Source organism: Triticum dicoccoides, chromosome 7B (assembly GCF_002162155.2).
Source record: "Triticum dicoccoides isolate Atlit2015 ecotype Zavitan chromosome 7B, WEW_v2.0, whole genome shotgun sequence".
Taxonomy (NCBI): Eukaryota; Viridiplantae; Streptophyta; class Magnoliopsida; order Poales; family Poaceae; genus Triticum; species Triticum dicoccoides.
The window spans coordinates 749457709-749481321 of NC_041393.1; the positions used below are offsets into that span (position 1 = coordinate 749457709).

The following is a 23613-nucleotide window of genomic DNA, read 5'->3' on the forward strand; positions in this document are numbered from 1 at the left end:
GATCCAATGCCAGTGCAACAAGGAGACCATGATGACGGCTCCGGTGACCGAACAGAGTCCGGCCAGATATATATATTAGTTAAGCCTATGTTGACTAGCTAATTGATGCATTCATTGTTTTGGTATCTACACATATTAATTAACTCACATCTTTCTTCTTTTTTCTAGCCCTCCGGATCGAGCACAACTTCGGTAAAGAGACATTGAACTGGCCAGACCGTTGCCGGACTTGGTTCTTCGGGGTTGGTGGAACCTTGGACCCTGTATCAGGGAAGTGCATTTGGACGAACGAGGAACTGCGAATACCCATCACGAAGCTTCAACACTATATCGATGCAGCGTAGCAAGGGATGTTCGTTCCAGACAGAGAGAACGACGAGCTCACAATGTCCCTCGGGAATCCTGAGCACCCTAGATGGACACGAGGCTCGTCAGGCTCCGTTCCGTGGAAGGCTGGGTTTCCGGACGAATGCGGTTACAAACGCCAGGAAAGGAGGAAGAAAGTGGAGGAGACCCAACTGCAGGCCCTGCACGCAAGGGTACAAGCGATAGAGGAACGAGAAGTAGATTGCAGCAAGCGACCTGCCGAAGCTTCCCCCGAAGCTACCCCGCCATCTCAGCGGAGAAGCAGCGTGACTTCCACCGAGCTGCTTCAGCTGGAGCCTGTCTTCACGGCTCCTGCTAGCTACCCCGTGGATGCTATCACGGAGTCTCAACATTGCCACCTTATGATGCAATGGATGAAATTGAAAGTCAAGGCGGTTGTTGGCTCTGTTGCACCTCCTGAACCTGGCGCAACTTATCACTGCCAGCCGATTCCAGAAGGATATGCTAGGGTGATGGTGGATGATATAACGGACGGATTTGAGGACCTCGAGCTTGACCACCCTACGGGTGAAGGGGAGACTCTGCTGGATTCTTCTCTGAAGACTCCATGCCTATGGCAGAAGGAGCTCATCAACCTTCCGAACTGGACGCCTCCGCCTCCTCCTCCTCCTCCGGCGAGTCAGGGTACTCCGCCTCCTCCTCCGGCGAGTGATCAGGGCACTCAGCCTCCTTCTCCGGCGCGTGGCGGCACTCCGCCTCCTTCTCCGCCTCCGCCGGCGCGCCCGAGCAGCCAGCAGCCTCCTCCTTCTCCGGCTCGCCAGCAAGGGCGGAAGAGACCCGCCGCCGCTCCGGCTGCTCCGGCGCGTTGTAGTCCTTCTCCTCCGCCTCGTAAGCAACGAAAGAAGACAGCCGCAGCCGCTCCGTCTCCTCGGCCGGCGTCTAGCAGTACAGCCAGACGCGGGAGGCAATACAGATTCGGTCCATCTCTCAAGCCTCTAGAGAAGTTACCATACAAGAGGGCCGTGGAGGAAACCACGAAGATCGTGCAAGCCGAAGTGAGTGACTTCTTTGAAATGGTGAAAGCAAAGAAACATCCGCCTCCGGAGGAGAAGATAGATCCGGTGAAAGAGAAGCGCACTCTGGCTGCCCTAAAGAAACCACCAAAGTCTCCGCCGAAAGGCAACTATGAGCGCATTATTGAAAGGTCATTTATCGAAGCGGAGCCATCGGGAAGTACTATCAGTGATCAAAGGTTAAAAGAACGACAAGCTGGGAAAAAATTGCCCAGCTCGGCGAACAAGCGAACCAATCGTGCCCCCCGCTCAAGGTGTCTAGCGATATCGTCGCTAATGATCCAAGGATGGTGCCCGGTTATACCAATCTTGAAGATTACCTGCCCGACGATGTACATTATGATTTCTTGGAGGTGGACAAACACAGATACGATTACGGGAAGCCTCTCGTCAAAGATGAAAGATCTCTAACAACGATGATGCGAAGATTCCATGATTGGTACATGAAAACCTGCAGAGAGTCTGGGGGGATGAATACTTTGACGCTGAGAGTTAAAGAGGAGCATGACCTCGTTGGAATTGATGTGTTGAATGTTCCATTTGAGGAGTTCTTCCAATTTTTCAATCAAACGGCCCTCGATAAATTAACGGTCACTTGCTACTGTCTGTAAGTACTACTTCTGTCATTAGGTCTCTATATATAGGTCAGCTCTTTCATTGCATGTATATATAATTATCCTCACTATATTATGCAGATTGAAGATCGCCGGAAGAAAAGACAAATTGGTGATATTGGGTTCATTAACACAAATCTCATAGATGCATATACGGTTGAATTTAAGGCCAGAGAGACCGAGGCCAACTTGCTACGATCGTTGATAATAAATGAAAACAAAGATATAATACTCTTTCCTTATAACTTCAAGTGAGTGTTACTGTCTTGTGCATATTCAGTTTTCCTTATTAGTCCAGGTTATAGTAATGTAATTGATGAGTTATGCATGCGTGCGCAGGTTCCACTATATTCTCCTAGAGATTAAGCTTGAGCAGGGACTAGTAACCATCTTAGACTCGAGACGAAAAGATCCCCAGGAGTATGCGGACATGACTGAAATGTTCGAGAAGTAAGTTAAATCGATCATTATCGCACCATATCGGCAACTTTGTTCATTTCCTGATATCAAGTAATTGTTTTCTTTATCTGGTAGGGTTTGGACAAAATTCACCTCAAAAGCTCCGGGACTGCCGAAGAAGCTGCAATTTAAACACCCGAAAGTAAGTACTACTAGCATGTTCCGCGCATCTCCTAGTGATTCAAGCGCTAGTTTCATCAATACCATTTATAGCATGCTTGCTTATCAGTTTGATTGACCTCTATTTCTTGTAAAGTGGTTGTGGCAGGAAGCCGGGAATAATTACTGTGGATTCTACGTTTGCGAGTCCATCCGCCACACGCCCTGTGAGCGGGTCTACTCTAACGAACAATATGAAGTGCGTAAGCAATAATATTCACAATTTTATTTTATTACCATCATTTGTATTGAGTTTCATTTATTCATATATATATGTATTGACCCCCTTCTTCAAATTAGATGTTTCGGATGCGGGATGAACTCCTACCACCGGATCGCATGCGAGCAATTCAAGAGGAATTAGCGGCATTCTTTCTTGACCACGTGATCGATAAAGACGAAGAATACCATGTGGACCCTGAGTTCATATATAATTAGGGGATTATATTGTAAGAGATCTTATATTGTATATATGTAGCCAGTAGCGTCGGATAGATATACGAAAACTTGTTGTTCGACCAATCTCTTGGAGAAGGAGAGGTCGATATCACTTCTCTCTGTATGCATATGTTCATGATGATTTTCTATTTCCCTCATTTGCTTACTAGCTAGCGTGTCGAGTCCTCTCTATACGTATAGTACGTAGAGTCCACCAAGCATGGAGATAAGAGAGGACACTTCTCTCTATTAATTAGCTAGCTAACACAATATATGAAACACCTAAATTAACCCCCCAAAACCCCTAAACTACCCCCTTTCAACAGAAAAAAAACCTCAGTTGCTGACGCGTGGACACCTATTGGTCCTGGTTGGTGCCACCAACCGGGACCCAGGGGCCTCCTGCCTGGGCTCGCCGCACCGGCCACGTGGAGGCCCATCTGTCCCGGTTCATGTAAGAACCGGGACTAAAGGCCAAGGGCTTTAGTAACGACCCTTTAGTCCCGGTTTAGCAACCGGTACAGATGGGCCTTATGAACTGGGACAAATGGCCCTTTTTTCTACTAATGCTAGAGCTCGCCGTCATTGTGTCGAAGGTGCAGAAGGAGGAAAGGAAGTGGAGGTGGTGCCGTGCAGATCGTGCCATGTGTGACTACATTTAAATAGAGGGTGACAGCTAGGCTAAGCGGCAGGTCGTTTCAATGCATGCAGCGGAGTTGGTTTCTCACCCACCACGTCTGTTTAATGTCGGCAGATCGACATACATACAACTTCAATATGTTAAAAAGTCGTTCCATTGCCTCGTCCGGTCATGTCGCTCCGGCATTGAACATGCGCGGAGACCGAGAGGATGCGGCACGGGTGGCGCTATTGGCCGACGCTTCAATACCGGCTCCTGTGACCGGTCGCATCCGCTTTAGGCCGACATGAATGCGGCATGCAGAGTGGAGGTGCGGTTACACGGGTGGGAGACGGTTTATGGGATGGGAGCACGTTGTGGGACGCGTACATGACAGGTGGTCCGGCACCCGCAAATCCTTGTCATTTGTGGCCGGTTTGTGGAAATTTAGATACGCAAACGCCGTTCACAAACAAATAAGAATGTGCGTTGGTTGTCGTATTACATCGACACAGTTCAATTTTAATGTTTGTGGGCTATTTGAGAGTCCAGATTAAAGATGCTCTTGCATCAAATTTGCGTCCACATCGTTCTGTGGAGTTGCTCTTACGTCGTAGTTGTACTAAATCTTGAAAAATAAACTAGTTTTGTCTTTGGCTGTGGCATCGAGGCGGCAGCAAAGTTGACTACGTTTACACAAAAAGCCAGGGTGATCCAAAGTCTTCTTTACTTCTCTTTTTGCTTTCTGATTGATTGATGATCCTGTGACTCGGGGTGGAGGGCCCACTGCCTCTTGATTATATTACTCCCTCTATTTCAATGAATAATGTACGTGCATATTCTAAAACTTAATTTAGTTATAAATTAGATCACCCAAATGTGAGTTATATGTTATAAAATTATATATCTTTAAATCACAAAAGTTTATGTTATTTACTGTACCTAATTTACTGTCATAGTGAATTTTGTAAAACATGCCAACATATTTTTTTTGGCATGCCTTATTCATTGGAAAAAAAGGTACAGTACGTACTAGCGCCGTTGCTTCAGTACAAATACAAGCAGTGCTGCCAACCGGTGGTACGGTCACTCATTCATCGGGTTTCAGAGGGAAAGAAGAGTACAACTAGTGTCCCACGGAGCTTGTGCAGCGGCGGCGGCGGCGGCGGCAATGGAGGAGCCCGGATCCAGCCCGGACGACGCCGTGCTCTTCTTCGGGGTGTCCCTCGTGCTGGGCATCGGCTCCCGCCACCTCCTCCGGGGCACCCGCGTGCCCTACACTGTCGCGCTCCTCGTCCTCGGCGTCGCCCTCGGAGGCCTCGGTCCGTCCGCTTCCCGCCCAGTTTATTATTCTGCTCCGGCACCCTTCTTCACTTGACCCATTTGATGGTGCTCAGAGTACGGGACCAAGCATGGCCTCGGCAAGCTCGGAGCCGGCATCCGTATCTGTAAGCTCTTCTTCACCCTGGACCAGGATGCATAATCTTGTAGTACAATTTTCTATCCATTTTTACGGTTGTAGCAAGTGTGCTTCGGAATCAACCACCCAAAATGTTGCAGGGGCTGCAATAAATCCCGACCTCCTGCTCGCGGTTTTCCTCCCTGCCCTTCTCTTCGAAAGCTCCTTCTCCATGGAAGTACACCAGATTAAGGTATCCTATTCTTACCAAGTCTGTCTGTTTCTCTGTCTCTGTCTGTCTGTCTGTTGTGAGATCTGAGCTGTCCGTGTAGCTTATTCTGATGTCAATCTTCGGTTCTCCTCCATTTAGAAAATACTCCCTCTGTCCCAAAATATAAGAACGTTTTTAACACTAGCATAGTGGTAAAAACGTTCTTATATTCTGGGACAGAGGGAGTAACAGCTGGTGCTACAGAGCACCACACACAGAAGTTTTAGGCTGTAAGCAGTACTTGCCTAGCTACTCTGTTTCTGCCTTGCAGCATCTGAAGTATTTGTTCTTTAGTTTGGTAGCGCTATGTGCTGCTGGTTCTCAGTTCTGAACTGTTACATAGCACTACATGCAGCTGCATACTGTATATGTGTTATTCAGTGCGCGCTAAAATGTCTACTTCCCAGAAATGCATGGCGCAGATGGTGTTACTCGCCGTTCCAGGCGTGGTGCTCTCGACGTTTCTGCTTGGCACCGCTGTGAAGGTATCTACTTGGATTGATACCGTAGGCGGCAGGCCTTTGTTTTTCATGCTCAGTTAACAGCTATTTTTTTGACCAATTCTGATACTAGCTACTTACCAAGTGGTCAGCTTGGTAAGCTATCAACAAAAATTTGCAATCAATGATACTAGCTACTTAATTTGCCGCAGCTTACGTTTCCATACAATTGGAACTGGAAAACATCATTCTTGTTTAGTGGACTGCTTAGTGCGACCGATCCTGTTGCTGTGGTCGCACTTCTAAAAGACCTTGGAGCAAGTAAAAAGCTCAGCACAATAATTGAAGGAGAATCCTTAATGAACGACGGGTATGCCACTGGGACCCATGAGTCGTTCATCTTTTGGTTCTTAATTAGAATGCATGCTTCTATTGGGAGCAATTCCATTCATCATAACCAAAATAGGATGAGTGACTCAATGTACATGTTACGAGTTTTTTGTGTTATGCTAGATATGCCTCGAAATTATTGGGAAAACCACTTTAGACTGTAAGCTTCACACGAAAATTAGATATATTCATCACACTAGTACAACTATATCTGAGATTTAACGCAACTGCATTTTCAGTTCATTCCTTTTTTTTATTCAAATAGCAACATGTGGAAAGAAAAAAAAACTAGAGAGGGTGGGGTGAGTTTGGAGTAAACCACCTCTGCATATTCTTAAGAAGTGATGAGAAACTCATGTTTATTTGATCCTGGAAGTAACACACAAGGTTTATTCTGCCTCCGCAGAACATCGAACCCTGACTCGCACACCCACCAATGGGTCATTGCACCTTTTTTCAGCGTAGTTACCAAATTGCACCATGTACAGTTATAAGATTGTTTTGGATTGTATTCATACTAAATGACCTTGCATTCTACAGGACTGCTATTGTTGTCTTTCAGTTATTCTATCGAATGGTGCTTGGAAGATCTTTTGATGCAGGGTCCATAATAAAGTTCTTGACAGAAGTTTCACTTGGAGCGCACGTGAATAGTTTATAAGTCTGAATTAGATCATAAATAACCATGCTACTAATGCTAATCAGTATCTTCTTTCACCAATGTTGCTCTGGGCCTTGCGTTTGGAATTGCATCAGTACTATGGCTGGGCTTTATCTTCAATGATACAATCATAGAGATTTCACTTACCCTTGCTGTCAGCTATATTGCTTTCTTCACTGTAAGATAATCACACAACGAACATACCAAAGCTCCCTGATATTTCAATATATTTTGTCTAGAAGGACATGATTTTTTTAGTGTTTTCATATAGTTCACCACCTGGAATAATTCGTAGTTTCGGTCATAGAGAATGCTTGTCAAGCAGCCCATTTTGCAGGGATGTTGTTTTACTGGCAAACTGAAACGGCTACCAGGCTTCTAGATATGCACGTCGTATTCTACGAAAACATAGCATAGTCTCTGTGTGATTTTAAAGTCACGGAACTGGACAGAGCTTCATGAATTTCCTCAGATATGATTATGTGCTTTAAAAAAACATCCGGTTTTGAGGGTATGTTAGAGGATTCATGTTGGAATCAAAATTCTGTAACTATTCTGTACTTCTGATTCTTACTTCAACTAACTAACTTTGGGGATGTTTTGTGAGCTAACTGAATGTCTGTCGTGAAAAAGAACACCTTTTTGTGTAGAAGTCTTGAGGGACATGATTCTAGATTCTTTATGTACCAGGAAATGGTTCAGTTGTCGTTTTTACCCTAGTCCAATCAGTTTACTTTCTTTCCAACTCTGGGACCAATAAATGTGTACCATTAAATTGAATTTATCATCCTTAAATCCATATGAGCTTTAATTTCGTTTAGGATAAATAATTAGTATTCATGATTAGAGCTTGTCATTGCTTGTGCATGACTTATTTTCTCCCCCTCATGTCTTCTGCAAGACAGGCCTGGCGCAATGGTGAAGTACTCCCCACTTGTGCCAAGAGGTCCTTGGTTTAATGCAGCCTCTCTGTCTGCACTGTGCAGGGGTCAGGCTTATCTCGTATAATCCTTCCCCAGACCCCACCTGATGTGGGAGCTTCTGGCACTGGGTGTGTCCATGTGTTCTACAAGATAAATTTCAGCCATATGTGTCAATGTAGACTTACCATTTAAGACGTGATCACTCATCAGTGCTCTAACTTTTTTGGGGCTATTTTCTGTTACTGATATTGTTTGTATCAGGCGCAAGATGCATTCGAGGTTTCAGGTGTTCTGGCCGTCATGACCTTGGGGATGTTAGTAAAACTTGTGTTCACATTCTGATCTGCATATCCTTTACCATCTTATCTCCAGTGTTAACTTTGTGACCTTGGCAGGTTCTATGCTGCTTTTGCAAAAACTGCTTTTAAGGGTGACAGCCAGGAAAGTTTGCATCATTTCTGGTATGTTCAAGCAATATATACCACTTCCTATTGTCAGCAAATATCAAAATGCTCAGCATATGATCAACGTTAGTACTTCTAGTCAAATATGTTAATTGCTATCAGTTCCATGAAGTTGTTGATGCTCTATTTCTGTGAGCACCGTCTGGTATTCATTAGATTTACATTTAGACCTATTTGTCTACATGTTTTAAGTTTAATATAGTCAAATATAGTAAATTTAGGTTGTGAAGTTTGTAGCAGCCAGTTATTTGTCTACATGTTTTTGAACTCCATATCTGTATTCAGGGAAATGGTTGCCTACATCGCGAACACACTTATTTTCATATTGAGGTATCAACAACTTCTTTGAACCTTTCTACTTGTCGGAAAAAATAATGTATTAGTGCTTCAAATATGAATATTGTCGTAATGTTCAATATATCTGAATTCTCTTTAGTGGGGTTGTCATTGCAGATGGTGTACTACAAGATAATATCCATTTTGAGAAGCATGGTATGAATCTTCGTGTATTTGTACCTACTCTTCAATTATTTAACAAAAAGCACTATTTAAGTAGATGAGTCCATTATACCTTTCTATCATCTTTAATATACTTCGTTAATAATTAGTATTCTACGCATGGGCATAAAATAGCTTCCCTGGTAAAAAGTGTAAAAAATAAAGTAAAATAGTGTATAGTATTTGTTTCGAGGAACAAAAGCAACAACAACAACAAAAAAAATCTTTCAGTGCCAAATAAGTTAGGGTAGGCTAGAGTTGAAACCCATAAGATCTTCAAACCTAGTCATGGTTTTGGCATGTGGAAGCTGCACCTCTGTCCATGGCTAGTTCTTTGGTGATATTCCCGTCCTTCAGGTCTCTCTTTACGGACTTATTCCATCTGAAGTTTGGTCTACCCAACCTCTCTTGACATTATCAGCACGTCTCACTGATGCTTCTTGAGGCCTATGCTATATATGCCCAAACCATCTCAGACGATGTTGGACAAGCTTCGCTACAATTAGTGCTACCCCAACACTATCATGCACCATCATTCCGGACTTGATCATTTCTCAGTATGCCCATCTCTGTTACACCTAACTTTGGACATGTCGCCTTTTAGTTCACCAACATTCCGTGCCATACAACATCTCAGGTTGAATCGCAGACCTATAGAATATGCCTTTTAGCTTTTGTGGTAGTAGAAGTGTATGAAAGCATATATATATTTGGAACTTGGGATTTTAAGTCATGTGCACTTTGTTGAGCTTCTGCAACAGGAGACAAGAGAAACTTTTTGGAATGTATTATAACTCTATGAAACCTCCATTTATTTGACTTAGGATCAAGATCGACCTAGAGGGGCGGGGGGTGAATCAGGAAAACTACAAATCTAACTTTGATTATTAGGAAGTTTAAGCTACGCAGACTATAAAGTGTGTGCCTAAAGAATGCTACGGTGAGATATCATGATGTTCACTTCCATGGAGGAAAGATGGTCACCACTGGACCACAAAGGGACAACAACACCACAAAGGCTCACCCTTCTCTTCTTGAGATGTTACCATGAACTTGCTTCCCAACCACTTGTGGTACACGTTGAGGTGCTTCCAAACCTTCACAAAAACGGGGCAAATCACAATTTGATTCCTTAGTGGGACTATTGCCTAGGAGACTTCAACCTCCAAGAGTGACCAACCAAATGATGAACTCAAGGGGAACATGATGTCCTTTGGTGAGAATGTAGATCAGACACTCCTCTTTCGTTGCACTCAAAGGATGGGTGTGATTTATTTGATGGATTGAGATATCTTCAAGAAATAATGCTTGAGAAAGCGGAGTTTAAGAGAGAACAACTCAGCTCAAAGTGTGAGGTAGAAGAGAACCCTTGGAGAAGAAAGGTGGCCCTTTTATAGCCCACACAGTTTTCTATCCTTTATTGGCCATTTTCTTCAGCCCGGAACCTAGTCCAAAAGCTCTGCCCAGATTTCGGACCATTGGCAAATGTGTGTGCTGTTGGTGGGGGTGCACAGAGACGCCCGATCTGCACCGCTCCATAGTTAAAATAGATTTACCTTATAACTAACTGTCCCTCTTAAGATTTAGTTCAATTTGAACTAAATCTCTACTTATGCGGGATGTCTGTTTCCATCCCTAGTTGTTGGATACCCAATGCCTTCGCTGGAAGCTATCATGGAACTTACTCCGGATTGTAGACTGGCCTGGAAGTTCTAAATGAGGTTTCGAAGGGGTTATGGTAAAACTAGAGCTGCTAGGAGTCTCTGGCCTCTAGGTTGCCGCTAGTGGCCGACACATGTGGCCGTTGGTGAAATCCATCCAAGCGGCATGGTGCCACCCATCAGTGTAGTAGTGCAGCACGTTGATCCATCCCTCGTGCATCCCTGGTTTCAACAAACTAGAGCGCGGGCTGCCCGCTGTGGAGTATTGCGAGGAGGGGCGAACGAGAGGAGCGAGAGGCAAATTTTGGATTATTATTTTGTAGAAGCTTGTTCAAGAAGAGCAGCTATTACATCGAATAGTCACGTTTGCGGTTAGATCAGACTGTATTATGTTATCTCCGACCATTTAGGAATCGTTTTTGTTAAATTGACATTACGAGGTGGTTTGTGGAGCGTCCATGCCTTCCCATGTCAGCCCTAGATATGAGCTGGATATGAGGAGAGTCAGTCAGCGTGAACGTATAGAGCAAGTATGAGGGGTGTGTCCTGGTCGAGACTTTGTGACCAATCACTGACCAGGGCGTTAACAACGATGTATGGGCAGTGTTTGAGTTTGCCGTGTCCCACTGTAGATGCTTTTACTTCCGGGCATTGTTGCACCATCGCATCGCCGATGGTAGTTCTGCATGCCCCAGCGGTGCCAAGCAATTGTCGCTGCCTGATACATCGGCAATATGCCATTGCCTGCAATCGAGCCAAAGCCAACCTTGTCAGCATTCGTGGCGGCGGTGAGGTGAGGAGTACCGATCTTGCACATCCTCCCCATGAGACGGAGTCGACGCCTAGTGTAAGGTGCTAGATCCGACAAACCCTTGCCGCCACCACATCCGATTCGTGCGCAAAGCCCACCATCTATGCAAGGGGCATGTTAAAGTGTATGTGTGGATTGCCTAGCCTTTTCCATCAGTTCGGACTTCTTGTTGTGTTCGCTAGTGCATGAAACTTAACATGGTGTTAGAGCTAAGGTCTTGAGTTCAAATCCTAGCTTTCACAATTTATCTAAAAATTGTTGCCGCCCTCCTTTGTGGCCATGTATAGGCCTCTTGAACCATACCTCTGAGTCTATATATCCTCGTGTTGATTTTCCGCGTCACACATGAGAGCGGGTGTTGAAGTGTATATGTGGATTGCCTAGCCCTTTTCATCAGTTTATACTTTTGATTGCGTTGGCTAGTGCATGAAACTTAACAGGCCACACAAGCACCAAATCTAGCGAAGAAGGTGTAGAAGGGCACGGATCCCGCCGGCGGCCGCCGCCACTAGAAGATCATAGCGCCGGCCATCTCGTCTGTGCACTGCCAGCACAACCAGGAGCATCAAGACTTCACCAAGCTTGAGCACCACTGCAGCTACCTAAGATCGCTATCCTGGCACAGAAACCACTATGCTGCCCCCGCCGTGGCGGCTTCGCGGCTTAGCCGCGGTGGCCTCCGGAGGCGGCAAGGACGCAGAGTAAGGAGGGGGCAGGGGGCTGAGGGATGAGAGATTCAGTGCTGAGATTGGAGTGGGTGGCGACAACGCTAGGGCTAGCTGGGAACGAAATGCTAGCCCCCTGTCTGTTGGATGCTGTTCTATTTGGTCAGATTGATAATGATGTACAATTTAACATCATGGGAAGAAGCAAAGAAGACAAGCTCTTTGGTGAATAGTTGGAACTTTTATTTTCATCAGAGAACCTCTCATCTTTGTTGTCAATGTATAGATAAAATTTGGATCTAAATATTTGAGTATTTTCATCCCTTTTCGGGAGGGTGAGCACTGAGCACACAGTAGCACCTAAGGGGTGGGCGCACCTGTATACTCTCCCGTTAGATGTTATGAGTTTAGTTCTAACCCATCTTTGAGTTTTGTACATAATTCTCTTTATCTCTTGCTATTTCAGGCACTTCATGGGGGTACCTTCTTCTGCTCTACGTGTTCGTGCAAATATCGCGTGCTATAGTTGTCAGTGTTTTGTTTCCATTGCTGCGTCACTTTGGGTATGGTATGGATTTCAAAGAAGCCATAGTTCTTGTCTGGTCAGGGCTGCGAGGGGCTGTTGCTCTATCTCTATCTCTGTCTGTTAAAGTAAGTTAATTTTTCATGTGTGAGTGCCATTGATCCTCATTCTGTTGTTACCATTATGGATGTCTACATCATTTTTTAAGTAACCCACTATTTATTATTCTGAGATATTTATTGAAATACTTCTACTAGCGTGGTAGCGATGCAGATCAACGTTATCTGAAATCAGAAGTTGGAACAATGGTATGCTCTTTGATTTTTCCTGAAAAGTATGAACTATTTAATTTGAGCTTTATTGATCTTAATAAACTCTTTTGCAGTTTGTCTTCTTCACGGGTGGCATCGTTTTTCTGACATTGATTGTGAATGGTTCAACCACACAGTTTTTGTTGCACCTACTCGGCATGGGAAAATTATCAGCAACAAAGGTTAGCTTTACAAAGTGCTCTGAATGTTATTAAGCATTTTCTTTTACCTCAAGGGTGCATAGGTTTGCTGACATTGTTATCTGCATCTGCAACCAGAAAGAACAATAGTTTTCGTTACACAACATGATTGATGAATATGAAGTAGCATAGTTATGTTCTCCTCGCGCTCCAGTTTCTAATATGATTTCCTGCAACTGCAGTTTCGTGTATTGAAGTACACAAGATACGAAATGCTAAACAAGGCATTGGAGGCTTTTGGTGATCTCAGGGATGATGAGGAACTTGGGCCTGCTGATTGGATTACTGTGAAGAAATATATTACATGTTTGAATGACTTGGAAGATGAACAAGCACATCCTCATGATGGTCCTGACATAGATGATCATGTGCATACAATGAATTTGAGGGATACACGAGTGCGGCTTTTGAATGGTACGCACTACATGTTAATGTGGTGATGAAGTTGCGTTTGCTAAGGGGGGTACATACATATAAAAGACTAAAATGCACTACAGTCTCTGGGAATCTGGGTCCTAAAACTTTTGACAATGGAACTAGTTCCATGAACTCTTCATGCTTATCTAGGACACTGAACTTGTTAAGTGGTTCACCACAGGTCACGGAAGTCACTAGGCTTGGTTGGGATGTTGGTGTGAAGAATTTAGTGATTCAAGCGTTGGTATATATTCGTGTGGCATATAGCATACGTCTTGTTGGTCAGATCGATGTTCAAAGTTAGACCCAGATTACAAGTGGCCTTGTATAAATCGACGGAGGGTGTACTTAATAGTCAAAAGAAATGGTACGGAATATGCAGTTTCATGCTACATTTGTTTCACTATATTGTCTTGGCCCACCAATGAATCAGAAAATCTGAAACAATGTTCATGAGAAATGTCTATGCATACACCCATTGAAGGGCCTACAGCTGTTTAACTCCTTCTAGTGCGTTTAAGTAGGATAGACAGTGAACATATTGCTATTACTACACACTTATTTTCTCAAAGGATAATTTGTTTTTGAAATTGAGAGTTCTTAGGCCGTGAATAAGCGAAATTGAGTGGAGTTAACTACAGTTTATTTTAAAGTGACCATTGGCTAAATATTTTTGTCAGGTGTGCAAGCCGCTTACTGGGGAATGCTTGAAGAGGGACGAATAACTCAATCTACAGCACATATGTTAATGAGATCTGTTGATGAGGCTATGGATCTTGTTTCTAGCCAATCATTATGCGACTGGAATGGTTTGCGGTCCAGTGTTCATTTCCCAAAGTATTATAGGTTCCTTCAGATGAGCAGATTGCCACGAAGGCTTGTCACATACTTCACAGTAGAAAGATTGGAGTTAGGATGCTACATTTGTGCGGCATTTCTCCGTGCTCATAGAATTGCGAGGAGACAACTACATGATTTTCTTGGTAACGTTTTTGACACTTTATATGTTGTCATGTGCTAGTTATTATATGAAAAATCCAGGAAAATGTACAGAAGATATTTCTGTGTCGGTAGTTGGTTCCTATATGAAAAATGCTATGTGTGAGAACATATTACTGGTGTTTGTGTTATAGTGTATAAGTGGGAATTAGAAACTGATAATTACGCTAAGCAGAGTTTGCTTTCCTGTCGAATAGTTACGGCATTTAGTGCTCAAACTGATGAAGTCTTGCCTTCATTGCAAAATTACTTTGTACATATCTGATGGTCCAAATGAGTCCAGCTCATTAAGCTTGAGTGTGAGTGACTTTACTTTATGTTGCAATTACCATGAAAAGCTTGTCTGAAGTCACCTATTCATACTGTTTTGTGGACACTGGAGATTAAAGATCCTATATTCCTATTGCACTTCACCTATTTTCATTATTTTTATAATTTTTGCTTGTTCTTCAGGTGATAGTGATATTGCAAGAATTGTCATCAATGAAAGTACTGCTGCGGGGGAGGAAGCTAAAAAGTTTCTGGAAGATGTTCGTGTTACATTCCCTCAGGTTGTGGTTACAATGTGCTACTGTCAATTAACTCAAATTATTATGAATTCATTGGCATCGTGAAATCTCGTGAATTCGTTCAACTAGTGATTTCCCTGCAAAACTTCAGGACAAATGCATATTGCGTGAACTAAAATGGGACTAGTTCAGCTTCGTGCGCATCCCCCTAACCAGCTCGCTGACCTGCAGGATAGACGTACAGTTTTGTCTTCTGGGTTTCTTTTCTTGGCCTTCATACTATTTTAGATTTTCAGTTTTTTCCTGTTTTTACTTTTGGTTCTTTCCTTTTGTTTGTTTGTCTGCAAGACATTCACAATTATTGGTGTCATCTTCTAATACAAAATAACACACACTTGGGTGTGTGTTGGAGAAGAATAAATCAGGAGCAGTTTGGCATTTAGAGACACATGTTCTTGCATGGCATGGAGAGGCTGAGGCCTGTAAATGGTTAGATTTAGAGTTTGGAATGCAAGGATTTGGTTGTAGTTTTTGAGGAATTGTCCTTTCCCTTGCAAAATCCATCTGATGTTGTTCTTGAACTGATTTTCTACAATGGTCCTAGGTCGAACATCGATCCTAGGTCTATAAGGCTTTAGAATACTACATTTTGTACTCATTTCAAACAGTAGTTCTTAATAATGAAGTAAAACTTCACTACATGAATAAACTAAGTAATGCCATGTTAATTGAAAACATACCCTGGTGATGCTGATAGTTCAGTGTTATGGTGCTATCTAGATTCTTTTGTTTTTTCTTTTATGCCGGTGCACTGTTATCTTGATTCTGAAGCTGTTTCCACACTTTTCAGGTGCTTCGTGTATTAAAGACTCGACAAGTAACTTATGCGGTATTGACACACTTGAGCGACTATATTCAAGACCTCGGGAAGACAGGGTTGCTCGAGGAAAAGGAAATAGTCCATCTCGATGATGCTTTGCAGGTAGTTGGAGAAAAATGATTCTGTTTCTTCTGGCAAAGTGAAAGTAAATTAATCTCTGAGGTTTCAGTTCAAAAGTCGCAATGTACTAACTTTGGTAAGTTAATTCACTTGGCAGACAGACTTGAAGAAACTTAAGAGGAATCCACCGCTGGTGAAAATGCCAAGAGTTAGCAAACTTCTAAACACCCATCCTTTAGTTGGTGCACTGCCTGCTGCTGCTCGTGATCCGTTGTTAAGTAATACAAAAGAATCAATAAAAGGACATGGAACGATCCTTTACAGGGAAGGCTCAAGGCCGACTGGTATATGGCTTGTTTCGACTGGAATTGTAAAGGTATGTTTCTGTCTTGAGACCACTTTATCACATTTTGATTGAAATATGTATTTTGCCACTCCAGCTGATTCACTAATGAGCATGTACCTGCCCTTGCCTCCCTTTTTTACAGTGGACAAGTCAGAGACTCAGCACCAGGCATTCACTGGATCCAATTTTGTCACATGGAAGCACTTTGGGTCTATACGAGGCATTAATTGGAAAGCCATATATTTGTGACATTATTACAGAATCGGTGGTGCATTGTTTCTTCATTGAAGCTGAAAAAATAGAGCAACTGCGCCAGTCTGATCCTTCTATTGAGGATTTCATGTGGCAGGTATCCTCTCCTAATGCTGCCTAACCTGTGTGCTCATATAGTTCTGACTATTAGACATTTCCTGCAATGTATAGTCTTTATTCTTCTGTTGTTTATTTCTTGATTCTGGTTAACATCCTGTTTGTTACAGATCAAGGATCCTGTAAACCTGTAATTGGTGGGTGGGTCGGTGGCAGCGTTTTTCCAGTTTTTCTTTTCTTTTGTTTTTCTAAAAAGGAGGATAACCCCCGGCCTCTGCATCTGCATCAGGGAGATGCATGCAGCCATTTTCTTAATTATTCATCACGACCTTACAAAGTAATACATCAATACCTCTAAAACCACCATCTCAGCAACATCTGTCGCTACTCTTATCAACTTGATTAAAGGGTGCAGATTGTCTGAGCCGCATACACAGACCCGACACCAAAGTGTCTGGGGCACACACCGGTCCGCCTCACTCCCAGTGGTCACCGCATGTGCACGCTACATAGGCCGCCGCCGCCGTCTTCCACCGATCCATCTTCAGAGAAGATATTGACGCATCGAACTTGCTAGGCCTGCCATCGACGCCACCATGGCGCCAAACAGTGCCACCTCGCTGCGCTCGCCCAGACGCATGCGACACCATGCCGCCAAGACCCACCGACGTTGATGCGGTAGATGCCATGCCGCTCCACCTCTTGACGACTCCAACAAGCATTTGCTCCAAAACATTGCCCACGTGAAGGAATACGACACCAATACTCCAATAGTGCCATTATCGTTCGATCTAGGACGCGCGGATTAAGGGTTTCCCCTCAGAATAGTCTGAGCGAGGAGAAAATGACCGCAAAAATGATGCCTTCAATAAGGTAAGGGCATTTAGACACCGCCGTCGCCCGCCATGACCGAAGTTGGAGGTCGGTTTTCACGGTGGCCGCAACTCCCCAACTCGCAGTTGGATGGAACTCCGTTTTGACGTATAAATGTATTGCCTAGTCTTTTTCATCAGATCGGTTTTTTAGTTGCATTGGCTAGAGCATGCACTTCTACATGGTATCGGAGCCATGTGGTCTTGAGTTCAAGACCTGGCTGGCGCAATTAAAATTGCAGCCCACTCTCGGTCCATGTTTAGGCTCCTTGCTAGACGGCCACACTCCACGCCGCAGTCCTAGAGCCAATACAGATCAGGATACGCGTGTCCCGCCGACGCCGAACCACCGAACTGCCGTCCACAGCAGCCATGGCCGCCGTGACCGCGTCAGTGACCTGAGCAGGCGCCGCACGCTGGACCAGCACCGCGCCATCGCCCAAACCGTTGTCCCGCGCCACACATCATCGAGTGTAGAGGAGAGTGAGCCCCGAACGTCTATGCATTTACAACCATTGTTGTTACTTGTTTGGGCTTTTGCTTGTCTTCACCCAATGGGCATGTCAGTCCACCCAAATTCCTATCAAGTATTATTGCTGCTAACACTGAACTTCCATGGTGAACCCATCACTACTACTCTACAAGGTCTAGCGTAATAATGTTACCTTTCTCACATCATTTATATCCGATAGCCCTTAATCATTCATATGTGGAAATTACAGGAAAGTGCTCTAGTTATTGCAAGGATGTTTCTCCCCCAAATATTTGAGAAAATGGCAATGCATGAGATGAGGGTTCTCATTTCTGAAAGATCCAGTATCAATATCTACATTAAGGGAGAAGACATTGAACTCGGGCGTAATTACGTTGGCATCTTATTGGAAGGATTCCTGAAGACAGAGAACCGAAATTCGATCAAACATCCAGCTGTGCTGCTGCCGTCGAACACTGATTTGAATTTATTTGGCTTGCAGTCTTCAGGTTTTCCACATTCTCATCGGTCAACCACTTCTTTGTTTTTTGAAACAAAAGCAGTGATTTTTTTTAGAAGTAATGGGTGACTCAAATGCTCTCTTGTTTACAGCCTTGAACATTATAGACTACTGCTATACTGCATCGAGTTATCAGGTGGAAGCTAGATCAAGGGCTATCTTGCTTGAAATAGGGAGGCCAGATATGGAAGCCGATCTGCAAAGAAGTGCATCAATGCTGTCTCCAAAACTCGGACCACCACGAACGCAGAGCAAAGAGCACATCGGTTTGCTCAGGTGGCCGGAGAATTCTGTGAGATCCAAAGGGCCTGGAAATCCAAGCCTAGCTGAAATCAAAAACCAACCCGGTAGCTTCTCTGCTAGAGCCTTGCAAGTCAGCATGTATGGTGGCATGGTACGTATGCGTCTTTTCTTCAGTTTTGTTGATGTTTCATAGCCGGTCATAATTTATGTGATCAGCTCAACTAAAACGGAAAACTGCGTCAACTCATTCACAGATGGATGACATGCACCCTGCTCAGAGGCGGCAACCGAGGCTTGATCATGTGGAGGGAAACCAGAAGCACAGCGTCTCCTATCCAGAGGTGCCTTCAAGGGCATCCAACACGCGGCCTCTGCTTTCTGTGAAGTCGGCGGGTCCTAGTGTGATGAGCAGAAAATCTGCTCTTGCTCAAGCTCAAGCTTCAGCTCCTGCACTTTCCCCCTTTCCGCAGCAAGCAGCCGGCCAGGAACGGAGGGTGGTAGCTGAAGGTGATAATTCGGGTGACGAGTCCGAGGGGGAAGACGTTATTGTCACAGTGGACTCTCCCAGCATGCTCTCTTTCCATCCATCCTCTGGCCCACCGCCAGGCAACTGACAGATGCAGCATGTGCCAATATTTTGTTATTGCTGAAAAAGAACTTACGAAAAATGGCAGCATGTATATATATCTATATATGTGTAAAATGTACGATAATAACATTTTCTATGGAACGGGAGGGTGCAAAGTTGGTCGCAACTTCAACGTGTATGGAACTGGAAGCCTATCTGAGATAGTTTTGACAACTGATGCTTGTGTGGACTTTCATGCCGAGCAAGTGATGTCTGTATAGTCATCACTTTGTGGGTACTTCGGTTGTATGTATCCCGTGCTACCGTCCGGTTGTACGTATCCTGTGCTATTATTGGGACATAATAAGATATGTGTATAGTCATCTAGTCCTATTTTTGACGGCTTTGCCAATGTTCTTTTCTTTTCAACTCATTTTGAGTTCTTATATCGTACTACTCCCTCCATCCCATAATATAAGAGCGTTTTTTACGCTAGTGTAGCGTCCAAAACACTCTTATATTATGGGACAGAGGGAGTATGTACTTGGTGGATACTACATTTAATAATTTGACCGCATGTGTCATTTTGATGCACATGCTGCGCTAAGGGCATCTTCAACTGCATCCGGCCAGTTTTGCAGACACAAATGCGGGAGCCGGCCATCCAACACTGCGTGGTATATTTTCGCCCGTAAAGGGCAATTTGAAATTCAAATATAGTTCAAGCCACACAACACATCGGATCACACCAGCGCCAGATCACATGCCCGATCACAAACAAAAAGAGGCAAGTATGTTTAGTTTTTACATGCTCGAATCCAAAGGAACATAAGTCCGACAGTCCGTGCATTTTTCTGCCCTGCCAGACCGGCAATCCCAGCCATCCTGTGTGATCAAGGTGTCGTCGCTGATGTGAAAACAATGCATGTCTGGCTATTAAGCAACAAAACTGCGTATGTCCGACATTGAGGTTCTCCTCCTTTGCGACTTTTGCTTTGACGCGGCGATTTTGCCACGTCGCCGAATTGATCTTCCGGGCGAGCATGATTCTCGGGTCCTCCGGTGCCTCCACCACCTCCATCGACTATGCCGCGGATGGACGGGGTCGGCGTTGAATGGTTTCACGGTCCCGAGAGCTGAGTCCGAACATATGTGGGCGGTTCGAGGGTCGACGTTGGACATGCCCTAATCCTCCTTTTCTCAAAAATATAAAAAAGTCTGCATTTGGGTAATCATCTCCTTGACATCTTCCTTCGCCGCGGTTACCTGGGTTCAATTTGTCCACCTGTGGCATATTACACTAGCAGAGTACACGTGTTTTTTTGGGTCGCGATGTGGTGGGCAACGCCTCTCATTAAGTAAATATGTGCTTTTGAATTGATTTTATTAATTAGGGTGTATGCGCTCTTTTGTCTTGGGTCCAGAAGAACAATTACTACTAGCACAATGGACACACTCTACCGCTACCCTGAAAAACAATTATTACTAGTGCAGTGGAGACACTATCGCTTCTTGCTACTCCTTGGTCATCGAAATGGCTCCCGCTACTGAATGCTATTTTACTCTTGTTGACGGATATGCAGGCCATACAGTGCGCGGGCCCAAATGGCATCAACCAAATTAGAAGGTGTTGGATATCTGTGCTAGAGGCAATAATAAAATGGTTATTATCATATTTTTACGTTCATGATAAAAGTTTATTATTCATGTGCTAGAATTGTATTGATCAGAAACTTAAATACATGTGTGAATACATAAAGTACATCATGTCCCTAGTATGCCTCTACTAAACTAGCTCATTGATCAAAGATGGTTATGGTTTCCTAACCATAGACATGAGTTGTCATTTGATAACGGGGTCACATCATTAGGAGAATGATGTGATGGACTAGAGCCAACCATACACTTAGTATCAGATCGTTTAAGTTATTTGCTATAGCTTTCTTCGTGTCAAGTATCTGTTCCTTTGACTATGAGATCATGCAACTCTCGGATACCGGAGGAATACCTTGTGTGCTAGCAAACGTCACTTCGTAACTGACTGATCATAAAGGTGCTCTACAGGTATCTCCGATGGTGTCTGTTGGGTTGGCATGAATTGAGACTGGAATTTGTCACACCATTTGACGAAGAGGTATCTCCGGGCCCTCTCGCTAATACAACATCACAAGAAGCTTGCAAGCAATGTGACTAAGGAGTTTTTCATGAGATCTTGTATTACAGAACGAGTAAAGAGACTTGCCGGTTACGAGATTGAACTAGTTATGAGATACCGACGATTGAATATCGGGTAAGTAACATACCCAAAGCTGGACCCAAGCCTGAAACTGAGTGCTTCTACTGCAAAGGAAATTGTCACTAGAAGTGTAACTGCCCCCAAGTACTTGGCAGATAAGTAGGGTGGCAAAGTGAACAAAGGTATATTTGATATACATGTTATTGATGTGTTCCTTACTAATACTCGTAGTACCGCCTGGGTATTTGATACTGGTTCAGTTGTTCATATTTGTAACTCGAAACAAGAGTTGCAGAATAAACGAAGATTGGCTAAGGACGAGGTGACGATGTGCGTCGGGAATGGTCCCAGGTTGATGTGATCACCGTCGGTGAGGGAGTCCTGGATTAAGGGGTCCTCGGACAGCCGGACTATATGCATATGCCGGACTGTTGGACTATGAAGATACAAGATAGAAGACTTCGTCCCGTGTCCGGATAGGACTCTCCTTTGCGTGGAAGGCAAGCTTGGCGGTTAGGATATGAAGATTCCTTTCTCTGTAACCGACTCTATGTAACCCTAGCCCCCTCCGGTGTCTATATAAACCAGAGGGTTTAGTCCGTAAGACAAGGTCAATTATAATCATAGGCTAGCTTCTAGGGTTTTGCCTCTATGATCTCGTGGTAGATCAACTCTTGTCATACTCATATCATCAAGATCAATCAAGCAGGAAGTAGGGTATTACCTCCATCGAGAGGGCCCGAACCTGGGTAAACATTGTGTCCCCCGCCTCCTGTTACCATTACCCTTAGACACACAGTTCGGGACCCCCTACCCGAGATCCGCCGGTTTTGACACCGACATTGGTGCTTTCATTGAGAGTTCCACTATGTTGTCACCGTAAGGCTTGATGGCTCCTTCAATCATCTACAACAACGCAGTGCATGGTAAAGTTTTTCTCCCCGGACAGGTTTTCGTATTCGGCGGCTTCGCACTGCGTGCCAACTCGCTTGGCCATCTGGAGCAGATCGACAGCTACGCCCCTGGCCATCAGGTCAGGTTTGAAAGCTTGAACTACACCACCAACATCCACGGAGACTTAATCTTCGACGGATTCGAGCCCATGACAGCCTCGCCCTGCCGCCACGATGAATATGACCTAAATCTGTCATCGGACTATGTGCAGGAGATAGCGCCTGTAACCGCTCTGGCCCTAGATCCAGAATAGAGCGCACCATCCAAGGACGGGAAGCTCAACCTCGCCATGGAGGCCGCAGACTCAGCGGCGCTAGAGCTGAACACAGATATGCCCTACAACGAGGCCTGTGTCATCGGAACCTCGGACTCGTCTCCGGCCATAGGCTCCGAACCGCGTGTATCCGCACCCATCGACCGGGCGCCGATCTTAGAGTTTAGCTCCGCAGACATCTTCCAACACTCACCCCTAGGCAATGTGTTAAACTCATTAAAATCTCTGTCCTTGTCAGGAGATTCTTGGTCGAACTATGTCCGGCTTGAGTGGGAAGTGGACGACGAAGAGCTTCGTTACCCACCCACCACCCACTTGATAGCCATTGTCGACGATTTGACCGACATGCTTGATTTTGACTCCGAAGACATCAACGGTATGATGCCGGAGAAGAACAGCAACCACCGCCCATAGGGCGCTGGACAGCCACCTCCTCATACGATATATACATGGTGGACACACCCAAAGAAGACAATGGCGACGACAAAAAGGATCCAGTTGAGGATAAACCTACTGAGAAGCAGCCAAAGTGCCCACGTCAGCGGCGCCGCTCTAAATCACGCCATGGTAAAAATAGCGATACCGACACAAGATAAAATAGGACTCCGGACGATGCCGAAGACAATGAAGACCCCACCAAGCCAAGTTTTGAACAGGCTGAACATGAAGACGGACGAGCCAGCCCCGATGAACAGGCCGTGAAGGATGACTCGGAGGACAACAATTACATGCCCCTCTCCGAAGACGAGGTGAGGCTCTGTGACGAAGAATTTATCATGCCTGAGGATCCCATTGAGCAGGAGCGCTTTAAGCGCCGGCTTATAGCCATGGCAAAGACCTGAAGAAGAAGAAGCCGAGGAATACAGACTCGAATGCCCAACCAAAAGTTACCCGAAGCGCAAATTGCTGCCTCAATTCGATGACGAGGCACCGGAGCCAGCACTACCAGCGCATAATGCGGTTGACCGACGACCTCGTGGCCGAGATAAAGCGGCAATTCGGCCCAAACACCAGCGGGCACCACGTCGCCGAACAAATAGAAACACAA

At 44.7% G+C, this 23613-nt stretch overlaps 1 protein-coding gene across 1 annotated transcript; it reads left to right on the forward strand.

Annotated features, from left to right (window-relative positions):
* Positions 1-4860: 4860 nt before the first annotated feature.
* Positions 4861-19164, forward strand: LOC119338433 (sodium/hydrogen exchanger 8-like). The gene is made up of 23 exons (XM_037610759.1): positions 4861-5011; positions 5087-5137; positions 5250-5341; positions 5767-5844; positions 6012-6169; positions 6730-6842; positions 6895-7028; positions 8035-8087; positions 8169-8234; positions 8523-8567; positions 8674-8729; positions 12339-12523; positions 12653-12703; positions 12781-12888; positions 13089-13320; positions 14004-14306; positions 14776-14873; positions 15682-15813; positions 15929-16147; positions 16260-16466; positions 18021-18279; positions 18383-18684; positions 18788-19164. The coding sequence occupies exons 1-23, from the start codon at positions 4861-4863 to the stop codon at positions 19145-19147; spliced, it is 3453 nt and encodes a 1150-aa protein (XP_037466656.1). The 3' UTR covers positions 19148-19164.
* Positions 19165-23613: the final 4449 nt, after the last annotated feature.